Source organism: Camarhynchus parvulus, chromosome 4A (genome assembly GCF_901933205.1).
Source record: "Camarhynchus parvulus chromosome 4A, STF_HiC, whole genome shotgun sequence".
Lineage (NCBI taxonomy): Eukaryota > Metazoa > Chordata > Aves > Passeriformes > Thraupidae > Camarhynchus > Camarhynchus parvulus.
The window spans coordinates 19549688-19570930 of record NC_044600.1 but is presented as its reverse complement, the minus strand read 5'-3'; the positions used below and the strand labels follow the sequence as shown (position 1 = coordinate 19570930).

General features: G+C 53.9%; 1 protein-coding gene across 4 annotated transcripts; it reads right to left on the bottom strand.

The window, feature by feature from the left end:
• Window positions 1–58: 58 nt before the first annotated feature.
• Window positions 59–19891, bottom strand: PHKA1 (phosphorylase kinase regulatory subunit alpha 1). 4 transcript variants are annotated; one of them, XM_030967326.1, is made up of 32 exons: window positions 19763–19891; window positions 19501–19659; window positions 18973–19020; window positions 18260–18428; window positions 17814–17896; window positions 17558–17638; window positions 17059–17157; window positions 16808–16954; window positions 16438–16491; window positions 14891–15013; window positions 14689–14784; window positions 13832–13939; window positions 13560–13638; window positions 12980–13114; window positions 11831–11940; window positions 10614–10758; window positions 9612–9690; window positions 9114–9193; window positions 7155–7331; window positions 6667–6761; window positions 6359–6498; window positions 6074–6230; window positions 5835–5914; window positions 5557–5635; window positions 5339–5468; window positions 4871–4972; window positions 4352–4467; window positions 4002–4040; window positions 2734–2904; window positions 2163–2216; window positions 1822–2022; window positions 1398–1571 (listed from the first exon to the last, which is right to left on the bottom strand). In XM_030967326.1, exons 1-32 carry the CDS (start codon window positions 19838–19840, stop codon window positions 1398–1400), a joined length of 3588 nt encoding a protein of 1195 aa, XP_030823186.1. In that variant the 5' UTR covers window positions 19841–19891. The 4 variants fall into 4 exon arrangements, with proteins under 4 accessions (XP_030823188.1, XP_030823184.1, XP_030823187.1 ...); XM_030967328.1 differs by lacking the exon at window positions 4002–4040 and having other exon boundaries at window positions 59–1571; XM_030967324.1 differs by having other exon boundaries at window positions 59–1571; window positions 19501–19889.
• Between the last annotated feature and the right edge of the window lie 1352 nt (window positions 19892–21243).

The following is a 21243-nucleotide window of genomic DNA, read 5'->3' as shown; positions in this document are numbered from 1 at the left end:
TCTGTCCTTCCAGTTGTGGTCAGTGACATTGAAAGAGATGGACTCAGTCTGCTGAATATATGGCTTGGTGGCCGATGTCACTGCCACAATTTCAGGTTTTTTAATACTTTTTTTAACAAGGCATGCTGCAGTCAGATGGGATCAACCTTTCCCAAAGGGAAAGAGGATCTTTGCTCAGAGCTTTGCTCACAGACAGCTGTAAACCAGTCTTGGAGGGGGACATAGATGATATCAGGCTGGCCTGTGACAAGCTGTGGGATATTGCAAGGTCAGGGGGTGCAAGTGAGGGTTCTTGGCCTGTTGCTCAACATGCTGAGTGTACTAGAGCACACCTGAAGTCTTACGGAGGTGAACTAGGGAGCCAAAAGGGAACCCCACTTCCTAAAACCACTTTGTGGCATGTGTGCCTGATCCTCATTAGTCCAACTGCACCATCCTGAGTGGGGGCTGACCTACATGTTAGATTAGAGCAGGGATCTGCTATGTCCCCATCTTTCTCTGTGCCAGGCTGTGGGAGATGGAGCAGAAGCCAGAGATGAGCATTAAAAGCATGGTTTTGATTGCACAGGTAACACCGAGTAGCCAGCTCAGAGCTGCTTCACAGGGCATGAGAACTCAGGAACCTGTCACTTGGCCACTAGAACCACTGCCAGGGATAGAGTAGATGGCACACAGGGGCTGCCACTGGCATGTCCCAGCCAGCCAGAAGCCCTGTACTAGCAGCTTGGAGGTAAAAGGGATCCTGGCTACCATAACTTCCCCAGCTCTGCACACGGGACACCCAGCGGGGGATGATGGGCTGCCTGCTTCCAAGCAGCACAGCTGTGGCTGGGCTGGACCATATTGATTTTGGATGCGCTGGGAGAAAGGCTCAGGCACCATCCCCTATTCCTCTAGCAAAACTTTTCCATCAGCAGCAGGAAGAGCAAGAGCCACAGCCTGCACTAGCATAAATCCTGCAGATTTGGAATAATAAGCAGCACAGAAGAGGTTAAAAACTGCAAACCTGTTAGAGGCAGGGAGAGTTTGAGCTGGTCAGAGAGCATTGTAATGCTGAGCACAACGGTCTGGTCAGGGGAACCCTTTTCAACTCCCTCAAACAGAGGTCTTTCCAGGGATGATGAATCAGGAGGAGTCATGCAGACAGAACCTTCTAACACAAGCACACTTCAAAGCTCAGCCTTTCCCTTGCTCTGCAGGCCACACAGGCACGGGTCAGTTTAGGACACATGCCTCCTGTGGAGTTCCTCAGAGGGCTGCTCACCCACCAAGAGGCCAGGGCTGGGAGGAGAGATGGCCACGCAGACTGCCTTGCAAACTAACCTAGTGTTCATCTTTACAAGCTGTATGAAACAACCATCCCAGAGCACCCCCAACCCAATGAGGAACTGCAAGAGCTACTGCATGGAGCAGCCATCTGTGGGCAGAAAGTCGTACACATACAAGGCCACCGACTTGGACAGGTAGGTCATGGTGCCAAACCGGCCGCTTGGTGCACTGTCATACAGCAGGCTGCAGATGCCTGTCGAAGGATCCCTCTCCAGCATGTGCTCATCAGCACCCAGGGCTTTCTGGATTTTGGACAGAGAAGCAGAGAGACATCATTAGGAAAAAGGGCAATCCCGTTATCAGCTTCCATCCCAAGTATTTTCTGTTGCACTCAGTGTGACACATTGATGATCAGGAGTGGGAGGAAGACACCATTGCTTGGCTGTGCCCCATGAACATAACAGGGAAAACAGGCAGGGCTCTCCGAGTGAGTGAGCCCTGCACAGGTATGGGGAATGTAGCCAGCAGCCCTGGGTGAGGCCTGGCCCCTACCTGCTCCTCATAGAAGAGGTCATTTGCTATGTGCAAGATCTTTTCCACAGCTATGATGCCACCAATGGTGTGCACTTCCATGTCCACCAGCATGGTGAGCACTAAGATAGCTTCCACCAGCAGCTGCCTGTACTCTGGCTGGGGCACACGGTTGAGGACAGATTCCACATGCACAGCAAACTTCATTTCCCCTGGGGTCATCTGTGAGGAGGTAGAAAGAAGTGTACCTAAAGCACTGTATCACCTGCTGAATTCCTGAGCTATGCTGGGCAATCACCCAGGGTAACCAACACACAATAACCCATGTGCCCCATCCCCCATTCACCCCATGAACCTCCTACCTCTCTGGTTGTTGAGGAGGGAAGAACAAAGCCCTCCACAGAGAGACCATGGCACTGCAGAACAAGAAGGAGAGATCATGGTTATGGCTTGGAGAAGCATCATGCTAAGATACATAGGTCCAGCTCACAAACTTGCTCCCACTTGAGCACTGGTGCATGCTGCCCATACACCCCAGCTCCGCCTCCTGACTCCACATAGCATCACTCCTTTCCCATCAATTCAGCGTCAGCCAGAGCCCCCTGCATGGGGCTCTATTCCCTGGCTCACCATGCTGAGGATTGGCTGTGCCCAGATCACCTTCAGCTGTGGCTCTAGCCATGCATTTGTCTGCTTGATGCATGAAGCGCCTGAGCAGTTCCCCTCTGCAAGATACAGGCTGAGGCACGTCCTACAAGACTACAAAGCAAGTGCACGTCTTCTACAGCTTTCCAAGGTCAGCTGCAGGCCTTGTCTCTGAAGCTTATATCTACACAACATCAGGGACCAGCCCTGAGTGCCTAAGTCCCCTTGGCAAGGCTGGTGCCTGGGACCAGAGGCTCACATGCATGGAGAGGCACCAGTCTAACTCACCTTCTGCAGGACTTTCCAGACCTTCTGGTAGAAGCCCACAGGAACACGGTTAAGGGCCCCATCCAGCCGGCGCCTCCGCTGCCACTGGCCCTGCCGGCTGTCTGTAGTGCCCTGGTCTTCTAGCATCCTTGAAAAGGAGTCCTTGCCCAGCAGCTCTGTGTGCCCAGCAGACTGGGCAGACAAAACAAGAACCACAGAGACTGCTGCAAAGTCAAATATCCCACAGGAACGCAGCCTGCTGCTGCTCAAGAGTTTGTTGTTTGAGGTTCTGCAGCCTCATTCCCAAGACAGAGCTGCTACCCCCTGCCCCCAGCAAAGCCCACCTTACAGCCCCAGCTCCCTGTAGCATCCCCCAGAGCACAGCTCCTTCCTGCAACCACAAACAAGACAGACCCCATATGTGCAGCCAACAAACATAGGTTACCAGAGAGGACCTGAGGGCAGTGCCCCTGGACTGCAAACTGAGGGGCTGAAGGAGAAAGGGAGAGATGGAAATGAGACCATGCCAGAGCAGGGCAGCAGTCACAGCAAACAGAGCAGCAGCAGCACAGATCAGGGTCAGGTGCCAGGGCAGTTATCCCAGGGCCAGGGCTGGCTGGAGACAGAGGGAGTTTTGAAAGGAAAGCTGCAGAGGGCTGCACATGCCAGAGCCGCAGCAGCAGTGGGTTTGCACTGGCCTGCACACAGGAATAGGACTGCTACTGCTCTGCTGGCTTGCTGGTATGGGCAGGGATTTAGTCTTGAGCAGACCGAAGGACCAGTAGGAAGGTCACTGCCCACAGACAACCCTCTGTGATGCCAGGTTTCACACTGCAGCAAGTTGGCCCTAACTCTGCTGCATCAGCCTGGCCCCAGCAAGCTCTGTCCTCTGTCTCTTTAATGACAAGACGTGTTCTAGAGCTCAGGACTCCTCCTGAACATAGGCACAAGAGGAGGTCCTTGGCATTTGTAGCTGACCACAGGCCTCCTTCCCCAGAGAAGAAATAGCTGGGGAAGCTGCAGGCAGGATCCAGTGAACTGTCCAGCAGAGTCACTACTGGTCATGGCACTGGCAGCATCAAGCCATCCTGTTCAGCAGATTTTGTGGGTATAATGGAATGTATTTGAGCACAGCTCCCAGCTGGCTATAATGGCAGTTGCTTAGAGGGGAAGCTAACTCATTGTTGCAGTAGCTGAGGGAAGCTTATTGACTTGTGCATGCAGGGAAGCCGCCCTGGTGCATGGCATGAGGGGCAAAAGCTGAGGCTGCAGGACTAGGAAGGCTTCACCTTACTCCCAGGCAGAGACTGCCTACGTTTATCCAATTGCTGCAAGAGAAGAACAAAATGAAGGTTCTGCTGTTGGAAGATGCCCACCAAGATGCTGGCCACACCTGGGACACCACATGGTCCTCCTCACCCCTGCACCTTCTCAAGCACCCCTGTGCTCCCACTGCATTGCCAGAGCAACCTCTACCCACTACCAGATTCACCCCAACTTTCCCCTCAGGACAGAACTGGAGACAAAATTAGCTCCTGGAAGCATCTGTGTCTCCCACTCTTCCATCAGTTCTGCCTGGTTTGTAGCTGGTTTTCACCCACAAGACCTGTCATGAGTAGCCTGCACCACCTGCCCTCACCTGTTTGATTTCACTTTTCAGCCTGACGAGGCCAGTGCGCTCAGGCCTGGTGGTCCCGACAGCTCCCATGTCACAGATGGAGACAGCAGTAGTGAGCGACGAGTCCACTGAACGCACTGGTGGGGAAGAGAGGTCTAGAGTGGGCAACATCACTCAAGGCATGGCCATCCCTCATCTCTCATTGCTGCCCGGGCACTGGGACCTCTGCATGACCTTGCCCTCTAACATGATAGCATCACAGATCCATGAGCACAGTACAGAACTGCTTCAATCTAGACCCAACCAGGTCAAGTGTCAAACTAAGCAAAGCTCAAATAGCCATGAGATTCAGGCTTGATCCCAGAAATCACTCAGCCCCACCCTTATGAAGAGCAGAACTTCCTGCTGGACCCCTCCAGTACTGAAGCATCTGTGCTGAACATGGGGAAGAACAGGGACAGCGCTCAAAGGTATGAACACGTAGATCTGGCCATGCTGTGCACTCAGCTTTGCCCCAAGATGCTCTCTGCTGCAACTCACCGCTTCTTTCCACCCCAAACTCCTTGCCAGAAAGGATGTGGTAGAGGAGACTCTTCATGTCTGATGGGCTGAGATTCATCAGGTTCTCCGTGGCTTCTCCAGCTGGAAAGAAGAGAACTGTGATTTTGTAGTCTACCTCACAGTCCTCCTAGGACATTTCTACCCTGCATGCCATTTTGTGACCAGGGGGAGCACTGGTACAGGAGCTCATCTGGCAAGGACATACACTAGGCTCCTATAATATGGACTCTTCCCATGGCCAGCCCTACACATGCTGGGATGGAGACTGCAGTGCAATCACTTGTTTGTACTGCTCAAGAACATGTCCAGCTGCAGACACTGGCACTTCCATGCAGGGTCTTGTCCTAGCCTGAGCTGCCCACTTTTAACAGTACTCCTTTCTGGCTGACAGAGCCCCAAGCATCACAGCACCTACCCCAGCAAGGGTGTTGTCTCTGCCACATGTACCTGAACAACGCAGGGAGTGTGCCAGCTCTGTTGCCATCACCTGGATGATAAGCCCAATGCGGATGCGGAACATCTCAGCAAACAGTGCAGGCTGCGTGCGTATGTACATGGCTAAGTACACCATGATCTCCTAGAGGGACAAAGGCAGATCACACCTCACTGCTGCTCACTGGAGCAGACACCCAGCTTTAGGCTCCCCTGACACCCCGGCCCCTCACCTGGGTGAGGATAGACACACTAAGGTTCTTCTCACTGGCTTCATCAATAAGATGAACAAGTTCCTCATAGGGGATCGGGCTGGGGTGTGGACAAACAGCAGAGCAGGTGAGAGGTGGCAGAGCAAACCTTGCATATCCCCAGTCTGTACAGCCCCAAGAGGAGAGATATAGGCTGGGGACAGCCACCCAGGGCCACTCCTGCCCATGGACCCCAGAGCAGCAGGCTCACATCCAGACCCAGCCCAGCATGCTTGGGGAGAGAGAGGTGCCACACTCACGTGGAGATTGTCTTCTCACGTGGCTCTGGGGGCAGCCCCACTGTCAAGTGTTTCTGGTGAGACAGGAGGTCAGTACAGGCCTGGGGACAGAAAGGCAGCCGCTGTCAACAGCTGAGGGTTTGGGAGCTCAGCACAAGGCAGAGGAGACAGAGCTGACGCAGCTGTGGTTCTCCTGCTCACTCTGCTGCCTCCTCCCTGACAGACCTCAGCCTGTTAGAGGCTGGCTGTACAGCTGTTACCTCATCCAGAGCTTCAACTTTCTTCTTGAGGATACCAGAGATGTAGCGAATCAGGGCCCACTGGCGTGTTTCCCCCACCCGCACATACAACTCAGTGAGGAGCTCCTTGATGGTGGGGCCAGGCTCACTATCAAGCCCTGTGTGCCACTCGGGTCCCCTGTGAAGATGAAGGAGGTGCTGCGTTATGTCCAGCAATTTGTCTGTCGCAGCTCCCTGGCAGGCCCCCTGGGCTGTGTCAAACCCCTCTATGCACAGTGAGCCCTCAGGACACAGAGATCATCCTACTTGAGGATGTGGAGCATGTAAAGGATGTCTGCTTGTTCCTGCAGTGTGGGGCAGATGCGCAGCTGGTCCACCAGTGCCTTGCAGTCCACGTTGCCATCCTCATCCCGTGGCAAGTTCATCTCTGCATAGAGTGCGTGGCTCTGGAGGAAGGGAGACCTGTGCTGATGATTAGCATCACCAGCACCCTGCACCAAATGAACCCATGCATATTCTCCCTCATCAAACAACAGGACTTCCCCTTGCAATCCTGCAAGGACACTCTGGCTATAGCTGAAAGGATAGCTCAGTCTGGGAGAGACAGAACTCACCTTGCTATCCAAGTCATGCTGGTGGAGTGAACTCAGAAGCTTAACTGACTGCTGCGATGCCTGGAAGATCCTGCTGGGGACATACATCCCAACATCTAAAAAAAAACCCACAGGTTGGCAGAGACACATCTAACTCCAGTCACCACTACTGTGCCCCAAACTACCTCAGACACTGACACTGCTCCCCAGCCAGTTCTTGCAGAGAAGCTGGCTATGGGAGAAGGAGCCCCTGTCCACCCATTGAGAGGAACACCGCAGGGAGCTGCCATCCTTTATTGAGTTTTCATGGGGCTGCCCAGGCACCAACTCCAAGACACTCCATGGCCAGGACTAACATGATGGACATAAAGTGCCTTTGCCCAGGTAAAGGCTTAGTTTCTCTGCAACCCACAGGAACTCTAGCATCATACAGCTGTGAAAGCTCCCAAAGCACTTCAACCTCACCCCTGGGCTCAAGGGAAGATGTGGAGGGTGTTGGAGTTACTCACTCTGGACATGCAGGTCCTTGGCCTTGGATGCCAGGGACATGAGGTCACGGGTGGTGTGGACAGCAGCCCTGAAGCGGCTCAGCCCTCCCCGCTGGGTGGTCGGAGGCAGGTTTGACTGCGGAGTCGTGCGCTGTAGCAGGTGATCCAGATACTGAGCAACCTCATCGTCGGTGTCCTCTGGAAGGGAAGGCAGCACAGCAGGAGTTCAGCCACTTTGAGTCATAGCACCAAAGGCCCAGAGAGCTCCCACCTGTGCCTCAGCAGGGAGAAAGCTTTGCTGGCTCCACAAAGTGACAATGTAGGGCCAGTGCTGGCAGCCAGGTAGACTAATGGACAGTGCCAGCAGCCAGGCACACAAAGCACCCCTGTTCCTGCATGACTGCTGCCTAGGACACTGCCTGCCCTAAACTGGGGCTCTGTACATGTCCCACGTTGACAAAGGAAGCAACAGCATGTTGCTGCAGCATGTCTCTGATCCAAGCCTGTGCAAGGACAGGAACATCCCACTCAAACCCTGCAGGAAAACCCTCACACTCCTCTCCAAGGAAGAAGTGGGGCAGCTTGTCCAAGCAGAGACCACTAGAAGCACCCAAGCACAGCAAGGGCATCTTCCAAGCAGGACTCCGGCAAGGGAGCAAGGCAAGGTGGGTTTTGCAACAGTTATTTGTAAGTTGGAGTTACAGGAAGAGTTATGGTTCCTGCCTGGCTCTTTGCCCAGCTTCAAGCAGCTCCCAACTCCACATTAGGATCACCAGAGGCACCATGCACTAATAGCAGCATGGAAAACGGTGCTCAGAGGCCAGGTCTCTGCTCAGCCAGGAGATAAAAGTGAGGGGATGCCCCTGGGGGGAACTGCCCCAGATAAAACACAGATGTCAATGCACTAACAGTGGGCCAGGGCAAAGTTATGCTGCTCTCCAACTGGCAAACTCAGAGATGTGTTGGGCCCAGGAGACAAGCTGCTGACTGCACCTGAAGCAGCATGGCATCCCCTTTCCACCCCTCAACAGCATGCCTCGTGACAGCACCTGAAGGCTAGGCTGGAAAAATCCTCTAAGCACCACCCTTGAGAACATTCACCTGGCTGCAGCATCTGACCACAGGAAATCTAAAATTTAGCATCTTCGAGATGCTGTTGAAAGGCCAGGCAGATCCTCTCACTGGAGCTGGGAGGCAAAGCAGACACCTTGGTCAAACCCTGATGCAGCCTGTAAGGAGGCTGCAGATGAAGTGAGAGAAGGGCAAGAAAAATGAGCATTCACAGTCCCAGCAGTGCGTTCACTGGCTGCAGGAGCTGCAGAGATAAAAGAGATAGTGGGAAGGCTGATGATGACCAGTGGTAGGTCACACAGGAGATGTCCCTAGGCCTGCTTGAAAGGGGAACAGCAAAACTTGCACCCTGCATTGTCCCAGCACAAGGTGGGGGTCCCTTATGCTGTGATGGGCCAAAGCATTCTCAGGTACTCTCTATACAGCAGTAAGGCTTCAATTTGGCACTCACAGGAGTAGCTCTGCCCAGGGGAGGGGCAAAGGCTTGTGGAAAAAAACAGAGATTAATTAGGTGGCTCTTCCCCACCACCTTGGTCACTGTGCTATCACCTTCTGCACTGCCATTTATGCATCAAAGATCCTCAGCCACATCTCCCAAGCTGAGGCAGGCTGCCAATACTTTATTTCTTCTCCACATAGCAGCTTATGAAGGTCAGAGCTGCTCATTCCAGACAAGGTTGACAGACAGCCAGATGGGAACATGGTGAAAACCCAAGCACATGAAGAACACAGCGGTGTATGCTGGCAGGGAGGTTGGGTGTTATGGTTTTAAGGGTGAGTTAGGCATTTGCCACCCACAGCAGTGACTGGCTGGCTCTCCCTTATCATCCTCTTCTACCTGCAAGCCATGCAGCCACTCCTTCTCAAAGCTGTCACTGCTGAGCCTGTAACTCATGGCAAAGACCTTACCCTCTGGCCCAGGGTCCATAAAGCTGAGGTGCGTTCGGCATGATGTTGTCAGGAACTCCGACAATTTACCAGTCTGAATTCTGGGCAAGAGATAGGAAGGTCACATGGAGAGGAAAGGGGAGGTGATACCCTTGGCTTTACCTCCTGGCTCCTGCCCTTTGATGGGGAGAGACACGTTCACCAGGAGCATTCACACACTGGTGTCTACTTTAGCTGCCTGCAGCTCTTTCAGCTGTGGGTGCGCATGGAAGGGCTGCCCAAAAACTATTAGAGAAATCCTGTAGCCATGGATTTGATGACATGAAGAGCCATGTCCTCTCTTTCATCTCCTCTGTTGGGATTGTAGCCCTAGGGGACGCTGATACCCTAGCACACCCCAGTGTATCTTCCCCAGCTTGCTCCCCCACGCCCTATGCTCTGCCCAGCAGGTATCCTCATAACCAGGCTCTTGGAGGCCATGAGCCCTCTCCCTACTGCACTGCAGGAAGCTGCACTCACCTTGCACCACCGAAATACCCATCCTGCAGCTTCTGCAGCATTGCCAGCACCGTGGGATGCACACTGCTGCTGGTTTCATCTGTGTGGAAGATGCACAGGCAGTCAGGCCCTCACGCTCAAACTCACCCCCAGAATGTAACCCAGGACTAGGTGAGCATTCAGACACCCAAAGCACCATGGCCAGACCCTTACTGTCTGCAGTACCAGCAGCAGCACCACCCAAAAAGGGAAATTCTGGACTGTCCGGGCTGGATTCAAGGAAAACCATGCCAGGATGCACTCCAGGCTCCACGGATTTCACCTTTGGCTGAAGCAGACAGTACCAGACAGCAGCCCCTAACAGCCCCCTGCTCTGTCTCTGCCTTTCACATAAGGAAGCAGAGGAGTGGGCTGCTGTCAAGGTCAGGAGACACCACAGCAAAAGGCAAACTCGAGAAATTAAGGGGATTTTAAATACACAAGGAGAGACAGAAAGGCCTTAAAGGAGAACAAAGTCACTTTCCTACACCAGGCTCATAGGGAACCTGTGAGCTGCTGCAGGCAAGCCAGTTCTACTCGGTGCCTTTGCTCCATCTGGTTTACTGTTTTCCCCTCTCTGTTGACTAGGAAAGCCTTTAGCAGGTGCTCAATCTTAGGGAAGAGTCAAGACACAGAAAGAGCACCAAGAACACTTCTACAGAGAAATTGTGGTTTTGGTCTTGTTCCCAAAACGCCTTCCCATAAGCCTATTTGCCTGGAGCCTCAATACGTCTGTGCCAGCAAACAGCTCTTGAGCTGCAGGTACTAGTGCCTGACAGACAACCCTGTTAGCTGCCAGGCCAGCTGCCCACTCAACATGGCTCCTCTGAGCAGTAAGCTCTGCACAGGACACTACTGGCTGCTCCAGCCTCACCATGTCCCTGTTATTGAGACGACCACACATTTGCCCACCCCCTTCCTCCTGCAGAGCTATTTCCCAGGGCTGGTCTAAGCAAATGCCTTGCCACGCTGGAGCATCTATACCGAGCATGGTGTGGGAGATGGGGAAGGTGATGGTTGGTCGCCCAGTCATCCTCCACCGGCTGCACAGGTAGGAGAGGTCCGTCCTCAGCATCTCCACAATCATCTTGTTGTCAAGAGCCAGGTAGAACTGCTGCTGGTCTATGAACTGTGAGGACAGCAAGAGACATGATCAGCCCTACATGTAGTCACTAGGTCCTTATGGTGCCACCTATGTCTTCCCACAGGCACACAGTCAAGCTAGCCATGCTGTGCACCCAGAGGGCATGTGCCTTTGCACTCACAGCTCATCCCTTACTTGGCAGGTACTAGTACAGCCCAGCAAGGGACCCTCAAACCCCAGGGCAGCTACTGGCCACTAACAACTAGGGGGACATAACTAACACTGTTAGCATTCAGAACCACATAATCACATAAGCGATTATATACTGGTGCTTTTGTTAAGAGCTCTGGGAATCAGGGGTGTTTTCACCTCAAATCTGATTTCCACCATACATTCGAGGTTAACATGCTTTTATATTCTATTGTTATATAACTTTCATGTTAATTATTAAACTTATATTGTTCTATTGTATACATAGATTTCAGCTAAGCATAGCCCTCCTTAAGTTTCCAACATAGTTTCTCATGATTCTTCCTATGATTACATAATAATTATATTTAATTACTAAACAATCATCACATCTAACAATTATATCATTTATCATACTGCTTACGCAGGTGCAGTGATCTGAGAAAACACAAAGCCTAACATTTTCAGAATCTATCTTTAGCATTTTCCAGGGTCCTATTATCAACACCATAGCTCAGCAGCAGCAGCATCCAGCCCCACACAGTGAGTCCATGTCGTGCCTGTTTCAAGTGAATATGCATTCCCCATAGTGCTAGGTTTGGATTACTGCTTGTCCCCTGGACACATGTCCCTGGCCTGCCATCAGCATCCTCCTGGTGTCCTCGTCAGGGTGAGCAGAGATTTTCATCCAATACTGATCATTAAAAGGCTCAAGCTGTCCCAACACCCACACAGCCAGGACCACCAACTGTGCTGCCTCATGCCACAGAGTTGGACTACTCCACACTCGCACGCTGTTTAGAGAGTGTTGGAGTCACACATTAGAGTGTGTATCTTAGAACGAGTGAGTAGTCAGTCATTGAAGAAACTTCCTACCCAGTTTCATATCACAGAATAGCTAGGAATGAGCCTCTGCAATGTCACTCACCTGTGGGGTAAAGGTAAAGATGCTCTTCCTGATTTTGTAGAGCTTGGAGGTCCCAAGGACACCCATATGCCGGTAGGGCCGTCCAGTAAGGCACATCTGCTTGTTGCGGCCTGGGAAGGCAGGGAGAGGAATTTTTAGTACAAGCCTTCTCATGAAAGGGCTGCAGCAGCAAGAAGTGCCAAGCATCTTGTTACTGGCCAGCAGGGAAATGCTGGTTTGAAGTTGGGATATCCCAGAACTGTGTGTCAAGCTGATACAGTTCTAAGGGACAGTAATTCTGTCCCCAGACCTGCCCAGAGGGGTAGGAGACATGGTGAAACAGTAATACACAGCCTTTCCTGACTTCTGCAGTGTCAAAGCTTCTGGTCTTTGGGCACGTCAGAAGCAGGAGCAGCGCTAGGGGTGCCCCTCTGCATAGGGCTGGGCCCCCTAAGCTGACAGCTCTATCAGCATTCCAATTGCTCCTGGATGACTCCCAAAGCCCAGGATGGTGCAGCAACAGCATTACCCCTTGCTTGTCAGCTCTGGCAGCTGCCAGGCTGCGCCCCCTGCCCATGTCACACTTGGCCTTTTGGTGGCCTAAATTAGCTGCCAAATTAAATCACAGCAGATCAGGTGTCTCCTTTGGCCCAGGCTAAATCTCTGGCTCCTGCAAAACAAACCTCATGCCCGAGGATTTGCAGCATCAAGGAGCAAGCATGCAGAGGTGAGCACATCCTCCCTTCACACTCAGCCCTGCCCACCCACCAGCAACAGCCATACTGCCTGAGGTCTGAGCCCTCTTTGCCAGGGACAGCCAGAGGACGCTTCCCGGGGTCTGGCTAGCCTCCCCCATCCAGATCTGAATACAGGAACAGAAGACAACTCCTGCCCACATGAGGTTCAACATCTATCAGTCTCTTGTCTCTTCCTGGGGTGACCATGCAACTGCAAGCCAAAGCTCTATTCCTGTCAGAATCACACTGAACAGCACTGTCTGCCACTTTGTTCCCCTTTGGCATCAGTGGCCTTATCAGGCCTAGAAATGGGCAGCAGAATCCTCATCAGCCAAGCAAAGAGCAGGACATGACTGTCTATGAGCAGGAGTGCCAGGGCTGAGACAGACCCTTCTGCACCCCATTTGCTGCAGGAGCAGGGAGCCCAGCTCACCCAGCCGGGCATAGATGTGGCTGAGGATGCGAGCAGGCTGCACTCTGATGGGGTAGACGTCTGCCACAGTCTCCACGTTAATGCCTTCCTTCTGCAGGATTGCCTTGATCCCCTCTGTTTCAGCCAGCATACACACTGTGGATGGAAGACAGTCTCAGTGCAACAGAGGCACAAGGGTGTGTGACAACACTGCCCCATGCCTTTGGGGACACATACAAGGCACCACACCACAGAGAAGAAGCTGTCTGGGGTCCCTTGGGAACCAGTTCCCACTGCAGAAGTCTGCTTTGCTCCTCCTAACACTCTATACACACAAGTCTTCCTCACCAAGTGGCAGGAAGACAATTTTCAGCCTCTCCGCAGAGGAGGCTGCAGCAGATGATAGTTTTGTGGGTCAACACAGGATGAAATGGAAGGACTTGCACCCCATCTTCCACCCACCTTGCCAGGGCTGAAACTGGGCTGTATTGGCAGCAACCCATCAAGCAGAGTCACCCCAGAGGCACTTCTGAATACTGCACAGCCAGAGTCCTCCCCACCTGCCAGACTCAGGGGTTTGGGACTGGCTCCTTTCCCTCACCTTGGACCACCACATCAGGTTTAGGGACAGTCGCAAAACGGCGGTTGAGGGGATCTATTTCACCAGGAGCTAGAAACCCCTGTGGGAAAAAAGGTATAAAGAGATTAACATTTTATGGGTAGGGTAGAATGGATGCTGCCTACAGGCAACCCACCTTTAAGAGGTCCTGGGGGATGGAGGTGACAACTTCCCCATGGTGGGTGGCAGCATTTGCACCTTCACAGTTCAGAGCCTGGTCCCATAGCCCTCCCCAGCACCCAGGGTGACCCTACCTCAGCCATCAGACAACCCAGGATGTAGAGGGACTGTCCCCACATGTGTGGCAGCTTGCCCATGGGTATCCTATCCACAGTGTGTGGATTCCTGTATTCTTCATCCACCTGGAAGACAAGTCAGGAGGTCAAGAAGGGATCCATAGACACAGCATGCTGAAGGAAGCATCCTCACTGCATCCTGAAGTCCAGCAGTTCAAGGCTTAAAACAAGGCCTGACAACAGCATTTGTCACAGAGCCAGGTTACATTCCTCCTCTCTTACTATGACTGCCCTGGGCATCTGTGTCAGACAACAGAGCAGCTGCTCAAACCATGTTTGGTTTCTCAGCTCAGGCCATCCCACTAGAACTGACATGCCCCAGGAGCACCCAGAGATGCTTTCTGATACTGATGAGAAGCACATCTCTCCTGGATAACCTGAGCATCAGGAGGCTACTGCTCTTAGCCCAGGCCCACACAAATTCCCTCACCACTGAACTGGAGCTCAGCACTACCTACTCAGCCCAGGTCTGCTTGTCCTGAGCTCTCAGAGCACTCAGTCTCTGAGCAAGCAGACTGTCAGCAAAGAACTCTTGTGTGTGGGAACAAGAAATGCTTTGGGAGAAAAACCCCAATTTTTATCACAGTTTCCTAACAGCTCCAAGCCATCCTTTTTATACATGAGGTTTCCATGTACTACATGTGCCCCTTCACTAACAATTTGGGTTAATAAGCACTTAAAGCTTAATTATCTGATAATGAGACCAGGAGTTTCAGCACTGGACTTTCATGATCCTCGTGGGTCCCTTCCAACTCAGAACATCCTGTGATTCTGTAAGACACTTCTGCTTTCCACCATAGCTCAGGTTCACTCACCTTATCTGGTGGGACACTGTAGAGCTCTGGCAGCAGGCGTACCCCATTCTTCCCCTTGATAAGAACCCCTTCAAGAGCTTCCCGGTACTCCTGCACCTGAGAAGAGAGCAGAGGAAATCTGCTGCAAGCTACCTGCTTCCTCCACACACTTCTCCTGCCAGGGACTTTTTTCCACTAGCCCAGCAGGTCTCACCTCTCTTACCTGCTCCATGTTTCCACTGAAAATCCCATCAATCATCAAGTATGCCCAGAAGAGAGGCCACTCACACTCAATGTTCTCAAACAGCTTCAGCTCAGCAGGTTCATAGTAGAGGCGTTTGGGGTCCTGTAAGTGACATCAAGGCAGGTGGTATGTAACAGGATCCCCTCAAACTGACAGGGCTTCTCCTCCTCGTGAGACCCTAGCCTCAAATGTCCTCCCAGCCCTTATTTGCAGATGGCCAAGAAAGAGCTGAAAAGCAATTTCACCTCCAGCCTCTGTTTTCTCCATTGAACTACCCCCTCCTGGGCCCCCTGCACTGATAATGGAGAGACTTACCCTTTCTGGGGTCTACATCCCCTGTGCCATGCTGGGTCCCCTCTGCCTTGCCTGCTCTGCCTGAGCCTCTCAGCATCTGTCTCCTCCAGCACCATCAACCTGGCCCAGCCAGGTGAGAGGGCTTGGCCTGGTCACACAGGGCCAGAGACGTTCCTTCACAGCCCTCCTGCCATGTGGTAACACTGTGAGCCCAGCACAAGGGAAGTTGTCAGGATGAAGAGCTGCCTGCACAGAGCCCTCCCACCACAGTTCTGTGTGGTGTAGTGCCCTTTCCTCAACCCTCCCTGCTAACTGCTCTGTCTGCTGCAGAGAAGGGAGAGTGTTGACCTTAGCAGACTATTCAGGCAGAGAGGACAGAAGGAACAGATATCTTCTACTGGACTCCAGCCATAAGCTTCCAAAATCCCATCTGACTCCAGCTAGCAGCATGCCTCTGCAGGCACTGCTGCCCTTTCCATGCCTCACAGCTCCCCAGAAGTAAGTAATCCACAACTCTGCATGCTGCCAAAGCTCACAAGCACTGGGAACACTGGATTGGAGATGCTGCTGCTTCTCTCTGGCTCTGGAGGATAGGCAGCCACACATACTGCTTATTATGGGCAGGTCTGCAGAAGTGCAGCAAAGGAGAAGCATTTAGAAGTACTCAAGACAAAAGGTTACAGGCCCAGAAGCTGGTGATGACTTAAGAGCCTCTAAATATCATTTCCTAGTTCAGCAGTTAACAAATGAGACTGCTGCTTATAAAATTTTCCTGTTTTCTCTCCCCAAAGCAGCAAACTCTCCACTTGCTCCCAGGGCCATTCTGACAGTACCCAAGCTGACTGCTGGTCTAGGAGAGACAGAAGCAGCTTCGTGACCTCCAGAGCTACCTTGCTCAGGGCTGATGCAGCCCTGGAAGAGCCTATGCTCAGCAGGGCTCCCATGCTGGGCACTGGTCCCACCTTCTACCAGCCTAAGAAAGACACACCACCGGGTCTCAGGATACAGGCAAAGCCAGTCTCTGGCCATCTGCTACGGGCATGGGTGGGACATACCACCTCTCCAATGAGCTCTGGCATTTTGGGAAGCCTTACCCAGACCCATGACACTGCCTGGGGCTACTCAGGGCTCCTGTCTTCCCAGTGCTCCCTAACACAGCCTTTGTGCTGCATCCAGGCGGACTGCTGCTTGGCAGTCAAGTTCTGCCAGGCAGCAGGGCTGAGGACCCTCACCTCTTTGGGAGTCCTGTATCCGTCCCGGAGGAAGCGGCAGCAGCCATAGCGGCCCTGGAAGGGAGGGAAAGATTTGCTGAGCAGTGTGAGATACCTTGTACTTTCAACGCAGAAGCAGGGGCAGGGTGTTTCCTTCAGCCAAACACCCCCTCCCTCACTCACGAAGCACTCAGGTACCACAATCACAGCCTGGGGGGGCCACAGCACACAGGGCTGCTTCTTTGCACACCCCTGCCACAGGTCACGGAGACTGGGACAGGACATGCCCCAGCAACCCCCCACAGAACATGTTTTTGGGAAAAAAAGGGCTACAGCAGTCTGGACTGCAGCTGTCTCCTGGGAACAGTGAGACAAGGGCAGAGATGCTCACCTGCAGCTTGGTGATAATCTCCTGCTTGGTGATTTTTACCAGCTCGCTGTCCTCCACAGCAAATGCCGGGTAGGAGATGACAGAGAGCACACTGGCATCCACCTCCTTGGATGTGGAGGCCCTGGGCAGCATTGAGTGGAGGATTGACTGGGCAAAGGGGAAGGAAAGGTGGTTAGGCTGTCAGGCTAACACTGCAAAACGAGTAGATCACACTTCCTCTTGCAACAGTGTCATGGCTCAGGGGGTCTCACCTGGCAGTGCTGCACTTCATCTGACAGCACCCATATCACTGACTGCGGGCCTCCCTTGGCTCCAAAGAGATCCAGCTCATCCAGTGCCTCCAGGGCAGCCTGCAAGCAGGGTGAGACACAAAAAGACATGTCCTTCACCTTGCTGCTCATCTGTAAGAGCTCTCATTCCATGCTAGTCCCTCTGTGTAAAGCACTGCCCGAATTTAAAAGAATTTGAACTCTGCTGTGGCTACAGAACATCTCTGGTCAAAATGGGACATCTCCAGACATCAAAAGGGTCTAGGACATTTCTGCCACACTCCCCCAATTAACTTTTCACTCCCAGTTCAGGCAAAATCCAGGCTAGAAGGGCACAGTTTTATCCCAGTGCACAAGAAGATAGGTTCCTGGGGAACCTATCACTGTATTGACCCTCAGCAGTTCAACATGCCCAGCCTGCCCTGTCAAAAAGCAGCTCAGTGCTCCTCATCCCACCAGCCAGCATTGCTTCCCAGTTCACCTTGGCCATGCCAACAGAACTGGCATTCAACTCAGTGATGCCCTGGTTTGTCTTGTCACCACGCTCCCATATGCCAAAGTCCTGTGAAGAAGGCACTGTTTCAGAACACACGCAGACAGCCTCTGAATCCCACCCATCCATGGTGCTTCCAGAAGGTGCTGATGTGGCTCAGGTGGAACTCACAGCTGTTCCTAGACACCAGTGCAGTATCGCCACCATCGGAGCACACCCCTCCTCCCCAGCACATGCTACCCACCGCAGTTTTGTAGGCAGCTTCGATGTAGAACACAAGGTTCTGGATAAAGTTGACTTCATCCAAGCTGTGAATTATGTGAAGGCCTAAAGCAGAGGGAAGAATTCACATTATGCTCCAAGCCCACAAGCATACTCAGAATGGGGCTGCAGTAACCCAGAGATGATTTCTCCCCACTGCATGCCTGCCCAATGGGAGCTATGTCCTAGCTGACTCCATCTCCACTCCCACCCCTTACAGCAGCACTGGGGCTTCAGACAAACGGGCTTTTGGAGAGACCAACATCAAGGGGCCCAAAACTGCCTCAGGTACTGTGAGCATAAGGAAACAGTGGGGGTCACGGAAGCCATTGCAACAGCTTGGCACCCAGGATGCTGCATCCAAACTGAGACTCTGAAGAACCTGAAGAGTAGCATGCTCAAAGCTGCAATGGGACCCCCCAGCATTACCTGAGGCCGTCATTTGTGCAAGCATGAGGAGGTACAGGGAGGTAGCATCCATCTGTAGGTGACCCCATTCGTGGTCTCCTACCACGGTGGCACAGGTGTGGGTGTTATACTTGGCATGCAGGCAGTCCCTGGTGCTCTGACTGTACTTGAAGGCCTCTACCTTGTCCACCTTGAGAAGGGCAAAGAGATGCAGGCATTCATCGAACCCTGTCTACAGAGAGATCTGACAGCTTCTGAGCCAGGGGCTGCCCCATGCCATGAGTGGAGCACATGGAGTCATGCCTGGCAGGGCAGAAATTCCAGCTCCCTGGGCTGAGCCCCACTGTGCACGAAGGCAGTGAGTTCAGGCTCACATGCTGCTGCAGCACAGGACTGCAGCAGTGGACAGCCCACTGCCACAGCTGCACCATGTAGAGAGAAAAGAGTCACCCCAAATGCCCTCAGGGAGGAGGGGCTGTAGAATCCTGCCAGGCCTCGTGACAGGGAGCAGCTAGCCAAGGCTCCACTGGCTGCCAGCCCACAACTCAGGAACTTCAATCACACCCATGACAGATGCTCACTCAGAACTTATTTCAAGACTTGTTGGAAGGGCGCCTTCCCTCTGCTTATCAAGGAAGGCTGGGAGGGCTGGGGGAGCTAGGACAATAGCCTCTGTGGTATAGCAAGGCTTTAAGGAGACCACGTGACACTCAGAGGTACTCCCCAGCCCCTACCTGTCTCATCATGCACTGGAGCAGCCCCTGCATCAGCTTCACCACGCTCTGCAGGAACAAGGAAAATAGGTTTGTTAATCTCCAGGAGAAGCCCTGACTCAGGATCAGCTGGCCGCTGACCTTTGTGGGGCTCAGTGTCCGCAATCAGAGCCCCTGCTCATATTTTCACAGCCCCTGGGTGACAGCAGAGGGAAGATTTCTTGGTCTGCCAGCAAGGCCAGGCTGCCATGCTGTGCAGGAGGACAGAGGGCATGGCTGCAGGACATGGCCCCCCAGCCCTTAAGAAAATGTCTGTGGCCCCAGATCACCCCAGAGCCAGAGGTCTAGACCGTCTGGTTGGGCTCCAGTGTGGTCTGGGAAGAGCAGGTTCTGACATCCATTCCCACTGCCTCCCGTGTCGGGGGACAGTCGCGTCCTCATCCTCACTGCACTGCCCCTGACCCAGCTGTGACCTGTGGCTGACCAGACCGGGGTGACTGCGGTCCCCGAGTGACACCAGCCCTGCCCCCGGCTCCTGCTCCCTCCTACCTGCTCCAGCTCGTAGGCCTTGGCCTTGTCCTCGTCGCGGTCGGCATTCTTGCGGTAGGCTAGGCCAAGACCCCACACCGCCAAGATGCTGTACACGTTGTCCCGGACCCAGGCGTCCTGGTGGTCGGCGCTGGCGGGGAGCAGCCCCGTCACCGCGTCCTGCGGAGGGGACGCACCGTTCACAAAGAACTCCCTGGTCCAGCGGCCGGCGGGGCGCGCCGGGGCCCTGGGTCTGATCCTCATTCCCGGGCAGGGTCCGCACCTGGTGGCGGAGGATGGTCTGCTGCACCAGGCGCCCGTAGCCGTCCAGACGTACGCCCGAGTTGCTCCGGCTCCTCATGACGACAGCAACAGTATGGGAACCGGCACCAGCGGGACGGCACGGGTCCTGTCAAAGCCCCGCCCCGCCCCGCCCCGCCCCTCCCCGCGGCACCGCCTGCTCGCTGCCGCCGACGGCGCTCCCCGAGCACCGCTACAGCCCCTGAGCGGCCGCCCCACCCGCGCGGCCCGGCGCTCCTCGCCGGCGGTGGCTTCGGTCCAAGGGGCGCTCAGTCCCGAGTGGGCAGGACCTGGAGGACATGGAGGCCCCGAGGGCGGGGCGGCGGGGGCCTTCGGCGCCCCCTGCCGGGCGAAGGCCGAGCAACGCTGAGTATGGGTACGCGGCTGCAAGGACAGACACACGGACGGACCCACGGATAATCGGATACAGGGACGGACGCGCGGACGCACGGATACCTGTGCCGGTGTGGAACAGATACACGAACTGGTGTGTGGTGTGGCGCAGGGACGCAGGATGTGTTCGCGTACTGGTGTGAGAATGTACAGACACACAGACGGACACACAGATAGGTACACGTACCAGTGTGGGTCTGTATGGACACGCACACGTTAGCTAGGTGCAGACACAAAGACACGCATGTGGACAGAGGCATGGAGACGTCCATAGGTGTGCACGTGCACGTAGGAGCATGGACATGCACACACATGCACACGTACAGGTGTGCACACACCTACCTGCACTGGAACACATGCACAGGCAGACTCGTGTGCACACATACCTCCACATGCACACATGTGTACACAGCTATGCTTTGCTTCTCTGTGTGTCCATAGCACACAGAAGTACACACACAATTGTGCACCTATGTACATTCACAGGTGTGCAAACCTGTGGATACCCACAGGTACCCTCACCTATAAGCACACATACGCATAAGCACACAGCCACACTTCCCATGCACATGCACAATCATGCACATGCGCACACACAGGCATACACCTGTGTGCACAGATGCGGGCAGACGTGCATCATGTGGGCATCATGTGGGCATACAGATGTGCACCCACACAGGTGCACCAGCAGGATTTGGGCACACAGTGGGCTCCTGAAGACCACAGCACACTTCATCCCGGGGACCCCTTTGGGTAGGTGGGGGCCAAGTGGCTGCTGCATCGGACTCTGCAGCTGTTGGGAGAGAGACAGGACCCCGCAGGTGCCATGTGCCACCTGAGGCACACATGACCCTGTCATCCATGTAATCTGCCTTTGCACAGCTGGGCAGGGGCAAGAAGGTGCTGAATGTGGGCAGGGTGCATTAGGTTTATTTTCTGTACAGAGCATCTGGAGCAGCCCAGCCACGGCATGGCCCCAGGGAGTTCAGCAGCACAGTCTCCCCCTGGCCCAGCCCACAGGACATATGGCTGCTGGAGAGTCCTGTCCCAGAAGTGAGTGCACGCTGTCCC

Excerpts from the sequence above, each read along its gene's own strand:
- PHKA1 (XM_030967324.1), bottom strand. The coding sequence starts at position 19,743 with ATGAGGATCAGACCCAGGGCCCCGGCGCGCCCCGCCGGCCGCTGGACC. Across the intron at positions 5,636-5,834 it reads CGTGAGAAGACAATCTCCAC|CCCGATCCCCTATGAGGAAC; the intron begins GTGAGTGTGGCA and ends TCCACACCCCAG. Across the intron at positions 2,217-2,733 it reads TCTGGAAAGTCCTGCAGAAG|TGCCATGGTCTCTCTGTGGA; the intron begins GTGAGTTAGACT and ends CTTGTTCTGCAG.